Source organism: Elephas maximus, chromosome 2 (assembly GCF_024166365.1).
Source record: "Elephas maximus indicus isolate mEleMax1 chromosome 2, mEleMax1 primary haplotype, whole genome shotgun sequence".
Classification (NCBI taxonomy): domain Eukaryota; kingdom Metazoa; phylum Chordata; class Mammalia; order Proboscidea; family Elephantidae; genus Elephas; species Elephas maximus.
Window position 1 is genome coordinate 216058395 of NC_064820.1, and position 18395 is coordinate 216076789.

At 56.6% G+C, this 18395-nt stretch overlaps 1 protein-coding gene across 1 annotated transcript in view; it reads right to left on the minus strand.

Moving 5' to 3' along the window:
* Positions 1-242: 242 nt before the first annotated feature.
* The window catches only part of KCNJ12 (potassium inwardly rectifying channel subfamily J member 12), a 40506-nt gene continuing 22353 nt past the window's right edge, over positions 243-18395 (minus strand). The window contains exon 2 of the mRNA XM_049874785.1: positions 243-6117. Within this exon, the coding sequence (XP_049730742.1) occupies positions 4742-6052 (1311 nt within the window). The 5' untranslated portion in view covers positions 6053-6117 and the 3' untranslated portion in view covers positions 243-4741. The remainder of the gene's footprint in view (positions 6118-18395) is intronic.

Sequence of the window (18395 nt, forward strand, 5' to 3'; positions counted from 1 at the left end):
GGAATGGGGAGTTATTGCTTAAGGGGTACAGAGTTTCTGTTTGGGGGGGAATGGAAAAGTTTTGGAAATGGATAGTGGTGATGGTTGCACATGGTGAATGCAATTAATGCCACTGAACTGTACACACAAAAATGGGTAAAACAATGATTTTTATATGTATTTTACCATAACAAGACTTTTTAAAAAAATTATTCAGTGCTTCATCTGCCAGGGTCTTATGTTGCCCTAGGCTCTCTGCCACAAAGCCACTGGGATCCCAGAGACTAACAGTGAGCTATTTGCCTCTTCCTCTGGGCCTCTGCAAATGCTGTTCCCTCTGCTGGCCACAAGTGTCTTCTCCTAATCCCGCCTCCTCATTGCACTCCGCCTCAGCAGAGTGAACACCGCCCCCAAATTCCTCCCTGGTCACCTTTCTCTGCTGCCCCTTCTGCCTCTGCCAGTAGCCTCTCCTGCCACATGCAAGGGCTGTCTCAGCCTCCCCAGCTCCACCTGGCAATAGTGCCCACTGTCCACAGCTGAGTCTCTTGCACTCAGCATGGTGATTGGCTTGCAGTGAGTGCCCATCAAGTATGTGTAGAAGGGAGGAGAGGTGGGAAGCGCAGGCCTAGAGGGGCAAGGTAGCTGTCCAGCATCACACAACGGGTAAGATGGACCAGGAAGTGGAGCCCCAGTACTGGGGTCCTGGGTTGTTTTCGCCCCATCACAGGCTTCCTCTCACGCACACTCAGAGGTATGTGTGGGAGCACGTGCCCATGGTAGAAATGAATGGCTGGAAGGTCACACCGGGGGTTCTACAAGGAGGCTGTAGCTGCTGCCATGTTCTACCTCTAGCCTCCCATCCCTGCCCCCCAGAGACCCCATCACCTCAGGACACAGGGACCAAGGACACATGTGGACACCCAGCCCGCCATGGATTAGGCAGGGAACGACTTTCAAACACATGTCTGACACAGTGGCATTCAAAGAGATCAAAATGCATTTAATGTGGTCTAGTCTCAGGGCCCACGTCTTTAGATACCGCTATGTACTAAAAATGAAAATTCTCCAGTTTCATCATCTAAAATAGATTTGACATTCTGTGGCCTCACACAGGTCAGACACATCTGTGCAAGGACCTCCCATCAGTGGCTCCTCCCATCAGGCCCTGCCTGTCCTCTGGACCCTCAGTTGAGCAGGGACTGGGCAGCAAAGCACCAGTAGAGGGCAGGAGGGAACAGCTGAGCTCTAAGCAGCACAGTGTGCACGTGTCCACATGCCACCACACTCTTGGAGCCTGTGCGCGTGCATGGGTGTGCACACACATGGACACGCAGGCACACCTGTCACCAAAGACAGGCGCCCCTTGCATCTTGTTACCCTCTAGCCTGAGACACAAGGCCTGGCACACAGTGGGGTCCCCAGAAACAACTGTCTAATGTCACACACATATACACATGTTCACGTGCACCAGCACGTGTGCCCTCCTACCCATGGCCCATGTGCAAACACTAACCTCCAGGTAGATACTGCCTTACGTGTGGGTACACAGCCCTCACCTTACACATGTATTGCCCCCATGCACATATGTGTGCAGTCAGGTGGAGTCTGCGGGACCACGTTGTCCAGCCAGACCAATGCCCCCAGCCAGTGTCCATTCTGATGGGGGTTAACCCAGCCTTATAGGCAGATAAGCATTTGAACCACGTCACCCCTGCCACATAGACAACTGGCACACACACACCCATAAACACACATGTGCGTGCATACACGACAAGCTCACTCACGCAGGTGGACACCATTGTGGTGCACATTTGTATGACGCTCACGGACAGCACATGCTTTACCCTAGGAGGGACAATTCCGTGTTTGCTGTCTCTGTGAGTTGGCGTTTGCTGTGTACACGTGCACGTGTGTGTGCACCAGTTGTCTATGTGGTGGGGGTGGGGCGGTTCAAATGTTTACCCGCCTATAAACACACGCATGCACACATGCACACACACACGAGCACATGCACACGCATGCTTGCCCAACACAGAGCCTACTCAGCACCGTTTTCTGTGTAAGTGGCCCTCTCAGGGCAGAGGGCGCCAAAGGCCGCACCCTGGGCCATCTGTAACCTTTGCACCTTCAGGTTCAGGCTGTCGAGAATCTTCTAGAAATTCCAGCGCCTGGGAGTGCAAGATGAACCAAAGTGTGCACGTACACGGATCTCAACTAAGTACGCACGCACGTACAGACACACACCACACATTCACGCCAACACTCCCCACCCACCTGTGCTCAGCACACGATTGCACAAGCACACACCCTCCCTGGGGGCTCTTGCATGCATATGTGGCTCCTCCTGTCCACCCTCCCATCCCAAATGACTAAAGAGGGAAACTATTTGGTCTTTAGCACACACAACAAATAAATACATACATACGTAGATGGGGAGGAGAAAAGAGGCAGGAGAGTTTTGAAACACAGCCTCGGTCTGCCTTTGGCTGCTCCCCTGCGTGGGGCAGGGAGTGCCAGACAAGGGCGTCCAGACCTGAGAGGAGGGTGCACCAGGCCATACAGCTGGACAGGGAGTGGGCTACAGGAGGTCTGGCAGCCTGAAGTTGGCCCTGCATAGGGGCAAGTGGGAGGCTGGGCACCCGGCCCCGGAGGGGTATTGGACAGCTGGGCAGAGCTGAGCACAGGCTCCTCAGGCAGTGCTGTGTGAGTGGGGCCACCCTGCCCCACCCCTGGGCCTCAGCCTGACAATCAGGCAAGGGTAGGGGGTGACAGCGAGGCCTATGGTACCAAAGTGCCCCTCTCCTAGCTCCACCACCAGGTTACCCAGGGCAGGATAGAGACTTGGGGAGGAACTGAGCCTCCTCCAGCAGGTCCAGAGAGGAAAGAGCTTCCTCCACCTGCCTCTGGCTGGACCTTCAGGCCAGAAATTAGGATGGGGTCTGTGTCTGCGCCTACCTCAGGGTGTGGAAACTCGGGGGGTGCCCTGCCCGTGGGCACCTGAAGGTGACTGAAAACCCAAGTCCAGTCCCCAGGGCCCTGGCTCTCAGGGCCAGGTCAGCTCTAGTTTCGGTACAGAAGAGGAAAGAGGCAGGAAGCCCCACCCAGACCCCAGCTTCTGCCTACCCCCCACTTACTCACTACATAACCTCAGACAGTCGCCTCTGCTCTGTCTGCTCCCTACTTGCAAAATACAGCCAGGCAAGAGTCCCTGAGTTCCTGGTTCCAAGTCATTATGGAGCACAGGCTGACATGACCGGGACAGGCAGGCTGTAAACACAACTTCCTGCCGGCCTGACCATGAAGGGGAGCAGATTTTTTCTTAACAGGCCCCGTCTCCTCTGCCAAGAGCGAGACACGCTGGATAGCTCTGGGCCTGGGGGCTTGCCTCCATCTGCGCAGATGCCCTCCTGACTAGGGTCCCACTGTTAGAGCACCTCCCCTCCAGGATTCTTGGGAGGAGACACCTCAGGAGGAATTCTTCATTACCTGGCTGATTTCTCAATGCAGCCTTGATTGGCACTCCCCAGGTATCTCAGTTTGGGGCAGAAGGGAGGTGCTAACAATTCTGTGCCCTTTCTAAGATCTTTTCTGTGCCAGACAGTAGCAAACCACAACCTGTGTATACCTGTGTACACCTGTGTGTATCTGTGCCAGCCCACAGGTGAGGGGGATGGAGGGGCTGGCAGGGACTTCAGTGGTGGCGTTGAGGCAGCAAGGGAGGACAGGACAGGCAGATAAAAACAGAAACAGCTTCAGCTGGACAAGCTGGTGTCTCTAAGGCACGACTCACTTTGTGGGCCAAGTGGGGGTCAGACGAATCCCTTTCCTTCTTAGTCTGGGGAACCAGCATTCCCAAAGGCCAACTCATCCCCACTTTTCCCACCTGGCCCTCACTGTGGAGGGGGTGGAGGCCACTGGGCGGAAAGAAGGGAGAAGCAAGACTGGACAGAGAATTCGTGTTGAGGAAGCAAACCCTCACGACAGCATCTCTAAGGTACAGAGTCAAACTCAAGAAGTTCAAACTCATGTTCCCCAGCCCACCTCCTCTCCAGTGACACTAAAAAGCTTTTATTATGATCGTTGACACTATCCTGGTGTCTCTATCACCATGGAATCTAACTCGTCTTAGAAGGCAGAAACTGTGTTGTGATCACTGCGCCTTGGGGCTGCTGCCTTCCACACACGTTCAGGCCTTCCCAGGAAGGGGGCCAGTCCGGCCTCAAGGAACCTTCTGGAGCCTCTGCCCAGCTGCTTGCATCCTGGCCTACCAATGGAATTCTAAGTATCCTTTCTTTCCCCATAAATTAAAAAAAAAAAATTTTTTTGAATCACATTTTGATTTTTTTTTTTAAACTGTCTTACCCAAGCTAAGATGGAGAAAGTTGGAACTGGTGTTTCTCTCCAAGTTAAAAACCAGCCAGGGGCCCTGCAGCCACTCAGCTTTGCCCACAGAGGCTGGGCCACCGCTTCACCCATTTTACCGTTTCTGGCCCAGCTGCAGCCACACCTTCTGCGGCAGCCCCACTCCTGTGACCTGCCCCCCACAGAAGGCTGCCCACCCACTCCTACAGCTCCAGCCTCTGAGGCCAGGGCCACCCGCTCTCCCACCAACCTCCAAGGAGACTGCAAAGAAACGGAAAACGACTAACAACACTACTAAGTCTGCAACACGGGTGCCCGGCACTTCTGCGCAAACCCGGACCCTCATGGGGCATGGAGCCTCCCCCTGGCAGGCAGGCACTGGACCTTGGCTGGGGTCAGCTCAGATCTCTGATTCCCGTCTGTAGGGCCGCTGCTCAAGGCCACTGCCCCCACCTGCCTGCAGCCTGTCAAACTCGTGCCTGTTCTGGGGACTGAGGCCATCCTGGCTGCAGGCATCCTGATCTCCACCCTCCTCATCCTCCTCATCGCGGCTCAGGAAGGCCAGCTCGTTCTCATAGCAAAAGGAGCCAGCACTGGGCAACAAGAACTTATTCTCCACCAGGTCCTTGGCACTGCAGCGGGGTGTGGAGGGCACCTCGTAGGTCTTGTGGAAGTGCGCATAGTCGATCTTGTACTGGTTCTTCTCCTCAAAGAGCACCGGCTCAAAGCGGTGGCCCCAGAGGATCTCACTGGCCAGGTAGGAGCTGCGGGCCTGAGTGGTCATGGCCGTGGCCTCCACCATGCCCTCCAGGATGACCACGATCTCAAAGTCGTCTGTCTCTAGGTCCTGCCGGCTGAGGCCAAACAGCGGGCTGGCCTCGTCGATCTCGTGTAGGATGGTGATAGGCGAGACCAGGAAGATGCGGTCAAGGCCCTTGTCGAAGCCCACATCAATGTCGATCTGGTCCAGCGGGATATACTCACCCTCCTCCGTGACCCGTGGCTTGATGAGCTGGGCCCGCACGTGGGCCTCCACAATGTGGCTCTTGCGTAGGTTGCCCACGCGCCACATGAGGCAGAGCTTGCCGTCACGCAGAGCCACCACGGCGTGGCGGCTGAACAACAGCGTCTGTGCCCGCTTCTTGGGCCGTGCCATCTTGGCCATGATGGCGCCGATCATGAAGGAGTCGATGACACAGCCCACGATGGACTGTGCCACCACCATGAAGACGGCTACGGGACATTCCTCCGTCACACAGCGCAGCCCGTAGCCAATAGTGGTCTGTGTCTCAATGGAGAAGAGGAAGGCTGCCATAAAGCCGTGCACCTGCAGCACGCAGGGGGTGCGCCCATGGCCCTCGGCCACCGCTGGCTCCAGGTCGCCATGTGCCACGGCTATTACCCAGAAGATGATGCCAAACAGCAGCCAGGAGGCGAGGAAGGCCAGTGAGAAGATGAGCAGCATGTAGCGCCAGCGGATGTCCACGCAGGTGGTGAACATGTCAGCCAGGTAGCGCTGTGACTTCTCGTCCATGTTAGCGAACTCGATGTTGCACTGACCGCTCTTCTTGACAAAGCGAGGACGGCCCCGGCGACGTGTGTGCACCTTCCCGTTGCCAAACCCGTTGGCACCCGACATGGTGACCAGGTGCAACCCGTCCTCCTCAGATGACACAATGCTATAGGGGTTGGCCTGGCTGGCTGCAGTCATTCCCGGGCTGGGGGGGCCCTGGCACACCCCCGGGCCAGCTCTAGGCAACAAGGCTGGAGGGACGCCTGCAACAGAGATGAGAGACAGCAGGTCAGGGTCGGTGGGGGCAACACACCACACCATCCCCTCCCCAGGGCCCACAGACACCCCAGTGTCTCCAATCCGAGCCCCTGACCTCCCCTCTCACCCTAAATCCATGCCTTGCTCTGCCTCCCTCAGCTGCGAACTGCAGCCTGGCTGTCCACTTGCTCTAGCACCCACATCGCTGCAAGAAACCCTGTTGGCTCTGCCTTTGGACATATTTAGGATCTGACCACTTCTCCTACCTCACAGCTACCACCTGGTTTGAATCTCCATCACCACCTGCTGGATAACTGCTGTGGCCCCTCACAGGCCCCCAAGTCCCCACGGCACCACAGGGGACTGTGAAAGCAGGAATCAGACCCCCCACAACCCTCAGGGTCAAAGCCAGTGCTTCCTGTGGTCTGCAACGCCTGCACGCCTAGGACCCCTCTATCTCCCCCTGCCCCTGCTCAGTCGGCTGTACCCTCCCAGAGCCTCTGTGCCAGTACTCAAACACACCATGCACATGCCCCAAACTCCTCCCAGACGCCCTCACAGCTGCTTCCTTCTCATGCCTTGGCTCCAAATCCACCAGCTTCCTAAGGTTGTCCCTGCTGTGACACACCCGTTGTTCCCCCTCCCCCAGCTGCTGCTCCCTGGGGCAGGGCTACACCTGAATCGGTGGTGGCTGTGTCACTCCCAGCACCGAGTGTCAGGCTTGCATGAGGGAGGGCTTGGTGAGCACCTGTGGACATAGGGCTCCTCAGCTGACCCCAAGCAGTAAGAGACAGGATGGCTCTGAACACCCTCGCACCAGTCCCAACCATCCTCTGACTCCCATCTGCCCTGGGCCACACACTCAACTCCAACACACCTGCCCTGGGCACCCACAGAGCCCACCTGGCCTCTCAACTGCCAGCCATGCTGGGCTGAGGGGCCTGGAGTCAGTGCCAGATGGGGGTCTCACTGCCCAGCCTCAGCCAAGGGGTCTCCCATATCTGCTCTGCACTCAGGATTGTCACCCCTGTCATCACTGCCTTCAGCCCCTGGGAAAGAGCACCCACATGCTCAGCACCTGGGTGGACACTGCCCAACCCGCATAGGCAGCTGCTTCCAGACAAGCCCTATTTCCATGGCCACAGCCCCTGGCTCCGTGCCCAGACTGCCAGTGCCAGGCCAGGCCTTTGCGGCTGGGGGGGCTGTGGCCTGGCTGTCTGGCTCTGTGTACCCATGCAATCTGGCCCCGTTTGCCAGGCACTGAGGAGGCTGGAGACCTCCACAGGCTGGTGTGGGGGGATGAGGACAGAGCTGTTGGGAACCCCACACTCTCTAGTTCCTGTTCCATTTTACAAGGGAACACTGAGGCCCACCAAGGAGAAGGCCCCAGGGCATCAGGCCAATGCGTTTTAACACAAGGACTGAGGCTCAGAATCCACCCTAGTCACACAGCCAGAAGGTGGCAATGCTGGGATAAGACCCTGGCTCCAGGGTGAGACCTCATGACCAGCTTCTGGCAGAGCCCATACCATTCATAACTTCCACAGGACGCTGTGCCTCAAAGCCCAGCAGCCTAGGCGCAGCCACCCAAGGGGCATGTAATGCCATGACCCCTGACCTCTGCTCCCAACACCTGGGAGACAGGGCAGAGGGGAGACTATGACTGCAGACTGTCCCCGTCCCAGGTCTGTCTCAGTCACCAGGCACTTCGAGAAACTCATCTGGAGGTGGGCCAGGATGTTGGCATCTGGGGTCCTTGCGTCACCTGACACACGAAAATGCTCTTAGCACCCTTACCATGGCCGAACGATGGAGGTTCAGAGACGGTAAGCGGCAGCTACACAGCCAAACAGAGCACAGCTGAGTCTCAACCCACCGCCATCTTGAAGACCTCCTGCCCCCGCCCCCCCCCTCCCTGGCTCCACAGCAGGGCTGCTACTTGTGACTCATCCTCCGTCTACAGCTACTCGGGCTGGCCACCTCCCAGAGGGTTTGAGGAGCTGGGGCCCAAGGCCACAGTGGTGGACACTGTTCCCAGAAGGCACGGAGTCAGCAGTCGGGGGCCCCTGGGCCATGCTGGGAAGACAGTGCAGTCCTAGACTCCTGCCCTCTCCAGGGGTGGAAGTCAGCGGGCAGTGGCTAACCCACTGGAGGTAGGTTTGTGTGGCCTGGAGGGACATCCAGCAGGCCATGGCCACTCTGGCATTTGTTGAGAAGCTCAAGGCCTGCAGGGACAGACTGCAGAAACCAAAGGCCCAGAGAGCCCAGCAGGGGGCACTGCTGCCAGCCAGCCTTGAACCTGGCTAGCTTCCAGGCGGGGGGGGGGGGTGCAGCAGGGCAGGCATCTCTGCCAGGGCTGGGTACCTAGGACTCCGCTTCTGCTGCGTTTCCTCCTAAATCACAAAGAGAAAGCCAACAAGGCCAAGTTCAAAGCCCTCCCCCACTCCTCAGAGGCAGAGGCTGAGACTTAGAGCAAACTCTCCTGTCAGAAGTCACCCAATACAATTACAAGCTCAAGAGACAGAAAGGACCACATGAACCAGAGACTACATCAGCCTGAGACCAGAAGAACTAGATGGTGCCCAGCTACAGCTGATGACTGCCCTGACAGGAAACACAACAGAGAACCCCTGAGGGAGCAGGAGAGAAGTGGGATGTAGACCCCAAATTCTCATAAGACCAGACTTAAAGGTCTGACTGAGACTAGAAGGGCCCCGGTGGTCATGGCCCTCAGGCCTTCTGTTGGCCCAGGACAGGAACCATTCCCGAAGCCAACTCTTCAGACACGGATTGGACTGGACAATGGGTTGGAGAGGGATGCTGCTGAGGAGTGAGCTTCTTGAATCAGGTGGACGCTTGAGACTATGTTGGCATATCCTGCCTGGAGGGGAGATGAGAGGGTGGAGGGGGTTAAAAGCTGGAGAAAGGGACACGAAAAGAGAGAGTGGAAGGAGAGAGCAGACTGTCTCATTACGGGGGAGAGTAATTGGGAGTGTGTAGCAAGGTATATATGGGTTTTTGTGTGAGAGACTGACTTGATTTGTAAACTTTCACTTAAAGCACAATAAAAATTATTAAAAAAGAAGAAGTCGCCCAATGGCTACTAGTAGCAGGGATGGAGTTGCAGCCCAGAGTATCGGGGTGTGTGTGTGTGTGTGTGTGTGTGTCACAGAGACAGAGAGAGAGAAACAAAGAGAGACAGAGCAAGTCTGTGGTGTAGGAGCCGCCTCATGGGACACTGGGTGAATATAGCACCACAAAGACCCAGAGAGGGAACAGAGTGGACACCCCAGCACCATACCCTTGCCAATTTCCCTCTGCGCACACAGACAGGTGTGGCAAGAAGGTCGTACAGCTCCATGGTATTTATGGACTCGATGTAAGAGACGTAGGACAGCTTCCCCAACCTGGGATGTGTAGGCTTGGCTCGTGCACGGTGGGGCACGTGGTAAAATCAGATGGGAAATGAGGATCCAGGATAATTCCAATGAGGATTAGAGGGTTTGTCTTGCTGGAAGAGGCCTTAGCAAGCAAGGCCATGTCCCCACTTTATAGACAAGAGGACTGAGGCTGAGAGAACACAGGAGACTTGTCCCAGGCCATGAAGCAACCTGATGGCCCAGGATGAGATGCGGAAGACACAAATGAGGACCGTCATCAGTGGAGCCTGGTTGGCTGATGGGCCCTGAGCATGGCTGGGCAGGAAGGGGAGAAGCATCTGGCAGACCTGCTCTAGACCAGGTACCCCAAACCACAGAGGAGGAGGAGTGGACAGAGTGTAGGCCCTGTCGGCCATGGGAGGCGCCTCCAGATGGAGCAGGACACCCAGGCCCTGAGGTTCTCGGCACATCGGCTTCCAATAGTACCCAGAGGAAACGAGGGTGAGGACTGGCCCACACTCTCGAGTACACAGAAAGCACTGTGACGGAAGGGCCAACAGGCACACAGACTGCCCAGATGAAGACACTGGCCCCAGAAGAGAAGGGACTTGGGGCCCTGCAGCCTAACAGCAGGCAGAAGTCAGGTCTGCTCAGGAGTCTCTCTGCTGACTGGGCCCCCTTCAGAGGTGTGATCATAACAATCAATACTTGTGAAGTACTTATCACCTGCCAGGCACTATTCTAAGAGCTTTAATAAGCTCCTTTAATCTCTGCAACAATCTGATAACTATTAGCCCCATTTCCCAGTTGAGAAAACTGAGGCTCAGAAAGGCTGAGTCCCTTGCCCAGGGTCACACATAATCATTAAGGAGTGGAGCTCCCCATCTGCCAGGGTGAGGATAAAATCAACTCCCCATTCCCTCAGGCCCCGAGGCCAGACTGTGAGGGTGACACTATTCGAGAGCCTTTGTCTTCTGGGCCCGTGCAGTTTCATTTAGTTGATAAGACATATGAACATCCCCAAACCTCAGGACTGAAGATAGAGGCTTAAAGGCCCACACCAGCACCCCTGATCCACTGCCATTCAATCCTTGCTTAGATACCTCCAGGGACGGGACACTCACTACTTCAAGATCAAACCTTTCAACTGAAAAATTCCTTAGAGGTCATTTGATGCAAGGGAGACCAGTGTGTGGCCTGTGTGTGCCACAGCGTTCATCCCGTGCCCAGGGCAGACATCACTAATCAATCCCAGCACTTTTCCTAATGCAGTCACTATCCACCAGACTAGGAGACATTTAAAAACCCAACCCTTAATTTACAGATGGTAAGACCAAGGCTGAGTGACGGGCAGGGCCAAGCCCAGCGGGTGCAGGTGCTCCCTCGTGCCGTGCTGTGCCCTTCCTAGAATGTGGACATGGCAGGTAGGTGGGGCAGCCCAGCAGTGACAGGCACTGGGAGCAGATGGTGTGGCACTGCTGGTGGGGACATAGTCAGGCAAGGCGCTTGCACTGAGGGAGCTGGGCAGGCTGGGGCCAGTGTGGAGGCCAGCCTAGGGAGAGTTGGCAAGGCTGAGCAGGAGAGGTGGAGAGACGGGAGAAAGGACAAGTGTTTCCGTTTCTCACACGCTGAGAAGATCACCTTTCCAGGCCAAATTCCCTCCTGGATGCTGGGACAGCCTCTGCCCACTCCCAGCCTGGGACCATTCAGGATCAACACAAGGCAGGCCCTCAGTGCCAAGGCCCATGCTGGGCCTGAGCAGAGAAGCAGCAACATGCCCCACCCATATCCCCGGGGCCCTCACTGCTTCAGGGCCCACCTGCTCAATTTCCAACTGTCAACACCAGAGTCTTTCTGCCTGAAAGCTCTCTCTAGCCCCCAGCGCACTCTGCCCACACACTGAGCAGGCCAGCGAGCAAGCACTCCAGGAACAGTTTCCATCACTGAGTTTCCAACTCCCTGCCCCTTAGCTAGGCTAACTCTGGTGCATGTTCCATGCTGTCTCCGGGGCTCCCCATCGGGACTGGGCTCCGATTGCCCACAATGGTAACTATGGCTCCTTCCTTTCCCTGCCTCGCTTCCCCACGCCCCTAGCAGTGCTTCCTGGGATCACTTCCCATTAAACTACTTGCACTGGAACCTTGTCCCCTGGGTGTTCTGCATAGGCCTCAAGTGGTCTCTCCATGGAAATGTCCGTGTCCCAAGCCTCCTCTCCTGGATGTCCCACTGGCTCCTCTGCCTCTCCTTCAGTCACTAGACTACTTCCGTCACTTTAGCCAAAAGCCTGGGATTGTAGCCTGGCCTTCTCCCTCTCCTTCAGCCCCCACATCTGATCCTTTTCCAAGTCCTATAGATTTCCCCTCCTTAATTCTCAAATCTGTCCATCATCTTCATGCCCTCAGCCACCACCCTGGCCCAGGACTCCCCGTCCAGCCTCTCAGTCTGCCCACAGCAACAGGTTCCTCCAGTCCTGGGTCCGAGGCCTGCAAAACGGGGGACCCCGCCATCTCAGGAGACTTCCTGGAGACCAAACCGAGGCTATGTCTAAGTGTATGGCATACAGCAGGCACACAGTAAGTGCTGACCCAGCCCAGTCTCCTCATGGGAGGCAGCTTTCTGCTAAGGGCAGAAGGCAGGATTCCCAAAAGGAGCAAATACTAGCCCAACCCCGACCCTCCACAACTAACAGTGGAGGGAGCCCCATGAGGACAGGGCCTCTGTCCTGCTTCTCAGGGAGGGGATGGAGCCTGGCACCCTGCCTGGCCCTTGCACGGTTCAGTAAGTGCTGGCTGAAGGCATGAATGGTGGGGTGGGGGAGGCGGACCCCGGCCCCTGACCTCTTGGGTTTCCTCTTTCACTGTTGGGCCAGGAGATGGGTGCTGTACACATGGACCCCAGGGATAGGCTGTGCAGGGTGGCCAGGAGCCCTGAAGTAAGGACATGGTGAGAGGTTCTGGCCCCACCCCCCAAGGGTGGATGACAGGTCACATCAGGCACCAGGGAATGTTTCCGACGGTATTTTTATCTTGGGAACATATGGGGGGCGGGGCAGAAGGGAGACAGGGTGTCCCTGGCCCTGGGCCCCTTTACCCGCCTGCCTGCTGTCCAACAGAGCAGCCACAGCAGACAGCCCCATCCCCAGGTTACCAAGGCTCAGGAGTAGGGGGACTGGGGGACCCTGGGGAGCCCATGGGCTCTCCGCTGTGCTCAAATCACCGTGAGACTGGGGCAGGTCTCTGTTCTCTAGGCCTCCCTCTTACAGTCAATTTTCCTGAATGCCTGCTCAAGGCCAGGATCAGTGCTGGACCAGGGCCTTAACGATGAACCGGGGGCCCCTGCATTCCTGGGGCACCCTGCCTAGCAGGGGACACAGTGAGAAAACTGACGACGAAGATGCAGCTGGAGCAGAGCCAGATCTGGAGTCTCAGGGTACAAAGGTTAGGGCAGGCTTCCTGGAGGAGGAGTACCTGTGAGCAGGGCATGGTAGACAAACAAAAGGGTAGGAACCAGGAGGGGAGGAGCCAGGCATCAGAGGGTGTGTCTGGGATGCTGTGAGAGGGAGGGGATCAAGGCTGCCTGGTGGGCGCAGGAGACTCAGGGTCCCAGCTCTGGGTCAGTGCCTGGCTCTGCTCCTCACAAGTCATCATGGGGCCTTCTTTTTCCTGTCTGCCAACAATAGGGCTGGCCTGGCCGACCTGCAGGGCCCTGACATTCCTGTCTAGGCAGCCCCCAGTCCCAGCCCAGATGACCTGGTCACTCTCTGGTGGGGAACAGAAAATTCCCCAGGGGCAGAGGGTGCTTTCAGGACCTCTGAAGGCCTGGGGTTCACACTGGCACGGTGGAAGGCTGAACTCAGAAATCTGGAGTCCCCAGGAAAGAGGTAGGAGGGCTTTCCAGGAGCCCTCTTTACAGCTCAGGTAGGGGAGCCTCCAGCAGCTCTCCAGACTTATACTTAGCGTTTACTCAACACTTAGCAAATACCTGCTGAGCAACAATTGAGTACAGACACTGTGCTGGGAGCTATGCTGGGGAAAAAATAAAAAAAAACCCAAGTAATTTCAGAGACAGGGTGGTGACTACTCTACAAGGGCGGAGGGGGGTCGGGGAGACCTCTCTGCAGAAGGGACGTTTTATCTGAGACCTGGATGCAGAGACAATGTGAGAACAGTGTTCCTGGAGGTGGGAACAGCTAGGACAAAAGGCTTGAGACTGGAATGCTGCTTGGTGTGCTCAAGGCAGAGGGAAGGCTTTGGGGCTAGAGCTGAGTGTGCCAGGGAAAGGGGAGCTGGGGCTGAAGGTGAAGAGGGGGCAGGGTCTGGAACAGCTGATGATGGGACACACTGATGAAAGCTCAGAAAAGGAGAGGACTTCCTGGGGATGCACAGCCAGCTGAGACAGCTGGGAGCACCTGGGCACCCCCTTTCTCATCCGCTAGTGGAGATACCAAGCCATCACAGGAATAAGAGTCCCCAGGTGGCGCAAACAGTTAAGCGCTTGACTACTAATCAAAAGGTTGGTGGTTTGAACCTACTCAGAGGCACTTCAGAAGAATGGCCTGGAGATCTCAAAAAAGTCACAGCCATGAAAACCCTATGGGGCACAGTTCTACTCTGAAGCATGTGGGGCTGATGTGAGTCAGAATTGACTTGATGGATTGCTTTTGTCACAGAGATGGGGTCATAGGAAACACCTCCACCTCTTTGCCTTGCTACATGCCAGTCCCTCTGCCAATGTCATTTTTTCCTATCCTCCCTCACAAACTCCTATACATCCTTCAATACCCAGTTCGAAGCCCCCACCTTTGAGACCCTTGTCCTTCCCTCTGTCCTGGGCCAGACTGTGCCAGGTGGCAATTATTTATCCCTCTGAGTCTCCTCCACCAGGCCAGGGGCTCCCTGAGGGGGTCTGGGTCTGACTGCCCTCAGAGACCCCAGCCTGAGGCCAGGTACCTGGAGGAGGGTAAGGAGGGGATATGGGACCCACAAGGACTAGGAACCAGGCCTAAGATGGCCTCTCATAGTTCTGTCCCTGGGACTCGAGAGTGCAGTCAGGGCCACAGCCCAGAGCCCGCAGGGTTCCAGTCCAGCTCCAGGCTCAACTCACACGTGACATTCTCTCTCTGAACCTCAATTTCCCCATCTGTCAAACAAGAGTCTCTCCTCTGGGTCCTGTTCGTCTAGTCCCACCTCCTTCCCTTATTAATTGCTCATAGCGGGGGGGGGGTCCTGCTGTGGTGGGTAGGGGTGACTGCCATTGTAGCTGTCATCCATCGGAGCCCCTCTGAGCCTGGGCTGGGCCCACAGGGCAGGAAATGTAAGCTTTCTGCCAGGCCAGCGGGGGCTCCCGACCAAGCTGTAGTGTGATGCTTGCGGTGGATGGAGGGGGGAGTCTGCCCCCATGACTCTGCTGGGAAGCATCACAGTGCCTGCCTTGGCCATTTTACTCAAAACAGTGGGATGGGAAGCCTGGGGCACTGCTGACCCCTTCCCCACCCACAGCCAGGAAAACGAAGCGCAGGCTTCATGCCTGGGAGGCCAGTCCTGACCCTCAGATTCCTATCAAGGCTGCCCAAGGACCCTGGGGTCAAACAGGGGGCCTCTGACGGGGACTGTGTCCACAGGGGACACAGAAGGGCCTCGCTGGGCTTGCAGGGCAGAAGGGGCCAGGCGGCAGGATGGTTTCTGCCACGACTCAGCCCATTTTAGAGCAGAAGGTCTGAACCTATGGATAGAGCCCAGGGCTCTGTGAAGGTGATGGAAGAAAGTGTTGACTATCCTTCCCCAGACTGTACGTGGAACATTCCAGTTCCGTCTGTGATGAGTGGAGGCAGCCAATCCAGCAGCTCAGCACACAGGAATCCCAGGTCTCAGCCCTACTCGTACGGACATGGACGCTGTGAGCCACCCGCACTCAGCACGACTGCAGAGTGATAGCTGGTATGAGGCCTGCTGCTAGCTCAAGTTCAAGGTGTTGAAAAAGCAACTCACGTATTAACTATCGTAACCCAATCGTAAGATAATAGCCTGAAAAGTATTTCAACGTTTCCAGTTTCCTTTGTACGTTCAGAACCACTGCTCTGAGCAATCAGCTCAGGGTTCTCCAGACGGGGCAGAGCATCAGCCAGACCAGGTGGGCTTGTGTGGGACCCTCGACCACATGGGTGAGATGCCATGGCTGGCCTGAGCATCGCACTCTTCGTCCGTCCATCCGTCCGTCCGTCCGCCCGTCCGTCTACCCACCCACCCACCCATCCACCCATTCACCCATCCACCCATTCCATCCAATCCATGAACACGTGGCATTGAACACGTCGCCTGTGTCAGGCCTGGGCCGATGCAGCATGAACATAACGGGGAGCCCGTCCCCTTGGTGCTCGTAACAGATAGAGGAGAGGACAGACATTTCAGAAGAAAATGAACGAACACAGGAGGTTCCAGCTGGGAGAGAGGCTGTGAGGACACTGAAACGGGGAACAAAGTGTCATGTGAAGGAGTGTTCAAGGCAGCCCCTGGGTAGAAGAGAGCCTGAGGATGGCCAAAGAGAGCCAGGCTTGAAGCCTGGTCGAAGCTGAACACACAGAATATGCAAAGGCCCTGTGGCAAAATTAGCCTGCAGGGAGCTGAAGAAGAGTGAGAAGGCTGGTGTCAGCAAGAGGGAGCAGGAAGCAAATGTGGTCTGAGGGTGGGGAAAGGTGGGGAAAGGGTCGGGGGCAGATCAGAGCCCTGGGACATGCCTGGGGAGCCTTGCCCCTCTCCAATTGGAAGGAGCTTTTATTTAGCACCTACTATGTGCCTCTGAACTTGTGACCCACCTATAACAGCCCAGGAGAAATTCACAGTCACTCACACTTGGGAGGCCTTCCCAGGCTGGGGCCAGCCAGCAACATGCCCTGGAGGAAATTTCCTAAGTGCTGGGAAGGGGCATCAGCCAATTGCCTCCCATGCATTCCCTTGGCTCTGCTGGGCGAGATGCGAGCTCTTCCGGCCGGATTTCACGATGACAAGACTGAGGCCCAGAGCCAGACCCAACCAAGATCAGCCTTGCTCCACTGCTCCTGCCTGGCCGCCAGGCATGTATTTCTAACCCCCACAACCAAAGCTGTGCACACACTGTGCAGCTGGCCTGCTGGGCACAGTGACACAGGCTGCTCCCCTGCACACTTCTGCTCCTTCTGCACAGAGCTAAGCGAGGGCAAGCACCTTGCCCCAAACCATGCAGCCGTCCGCGGTGTGGCCGGGCTGGGAGTGCAGGACACGGCCTCACACCTCCAACCCAGTACCTCTAGAAGAAACCAGTCTCTCCAGTCTTAGGGCCACCTCCTACGGGAAGCCTTCCCGCCCCTCCCCTTGAGTGGCAGCTGATGCTGTGGGGAGGCAGGCACCACCAAGTATGCCCAGGGCTAGGGGGGAGGGGCCTAGTATTTGAACCCTGGCTGGCCCCCACTGGCTGGGACCACTCTGACTGAGAAGGAGGTAGGTTTAGGGTGTTTGTCCTGGAGCAGAGGGAGTGGCCACCAGGTCTCTGCCTGAGGGCTGGCGGGGCAGCTGCTGAGCCTCCAGGAAAAGCTGTCTCAAGCCCAGAGCAGGAGGAAGGAGCTATTCTTTTAGAACCTAGTGTGTGCAGGACTCAATAACCCGACCACACGATAGATATCTGGGATTCTCCCTGCTCCTAGGGAGGAAGCAAGCCCAGAGGGGAACCCAGTACCCCAAAGCCACTCAGAGGTAAGTGCCTGTGTGAGGCAGGCTGGAGCTGGGGGAGGGGGCCTGCTGGTCTCCCCTGCCCTGGGTTAGTCCCCACTCAGGCCAGGCATCGGGAGAGGCAGCACATACCCAGTCACTGGGGTGCACAGCCAGAGCAAGGTGGGGGATACTGGCCAGGCCCCACAGGTCTAAGGACGGAGGTTCTGCCTACCTCTGCACTTAGGTCGTCATCACCAAGAGGGGAAATGTTGGGGCGAGGTGTGGATTCCTCCTTGGACTGGCCTTGGCATCTGCCTGCTTCGGTTCACCCTGCCTCCACCTCTAAGATACATGTTTGTATGATTAATTTTGGGACAATTCTTGCCTCAGTTTCACAGCCTTCGTGTAGCTGTTGAGGGATTAATGGAGATGGTCTGTGCAATGCATTAGGTGCTACACAAGTGCCTGCTCTCATGCTGGCCTGTGCCGTCTCTGCATACCTTGGCTGCCACGTGCTTACGCGAGTACCTGGGCTCACGTATCTGAGCCACGGATGCGTGTTACTCAGGTGTGTTGGGGGTGTCCACGCCTTGCCCTACCTTGGTGGTTCCACAAACATACAAGGATTGAGAGCAGGTAATTTATTTGGGAGGTGACCCCAGGGAGTAGAGGTAGGGGGTGAGGAGGTGGGCCAGGGGAGGGGAAAACCAGTGACGGGGGTGCTGACGGGTGTGTTGCTACTATGGCTCCTGTGGCCCCAACCCAGTGGTGTGGACCCCTGAGGGGCCGGGAAGCCCCTGGTGTGACAGCAGCAGAGTTGTGGGAGTCAAAGGCCACAGGGCAGTGGCCTGTGGCCTGTCGTCTGGATGCTGTTGTCCACCAACTCCTATCAGCCACTAGCTGAGGGCTGTGGGGGAGAGGGATGAGTTAATTCCCTGGTGGCTCTAGCAGCCAGAAAAAGCTCCCTGTCCAGCAAAGAGGCTCAGATGCTGACTAGTATGCAGGGCATGGTGAGGGTGGAGGGGGTGTGGGCAGGGACTTCACAGGGCTGCATGTACGTGTGCATGTGAGCGTGAATGTATGAATGTGTCTGTGTGTGTACGTGTGAATGTGTATGCTCACGGGTGTGTGTGCATGCATGTGTGCACACACCCATGTACAGTCATTTGCCAGCTGTGTGCCCCTCTGCTACTTCGCTGACATATCTGTGTCTACATTCAC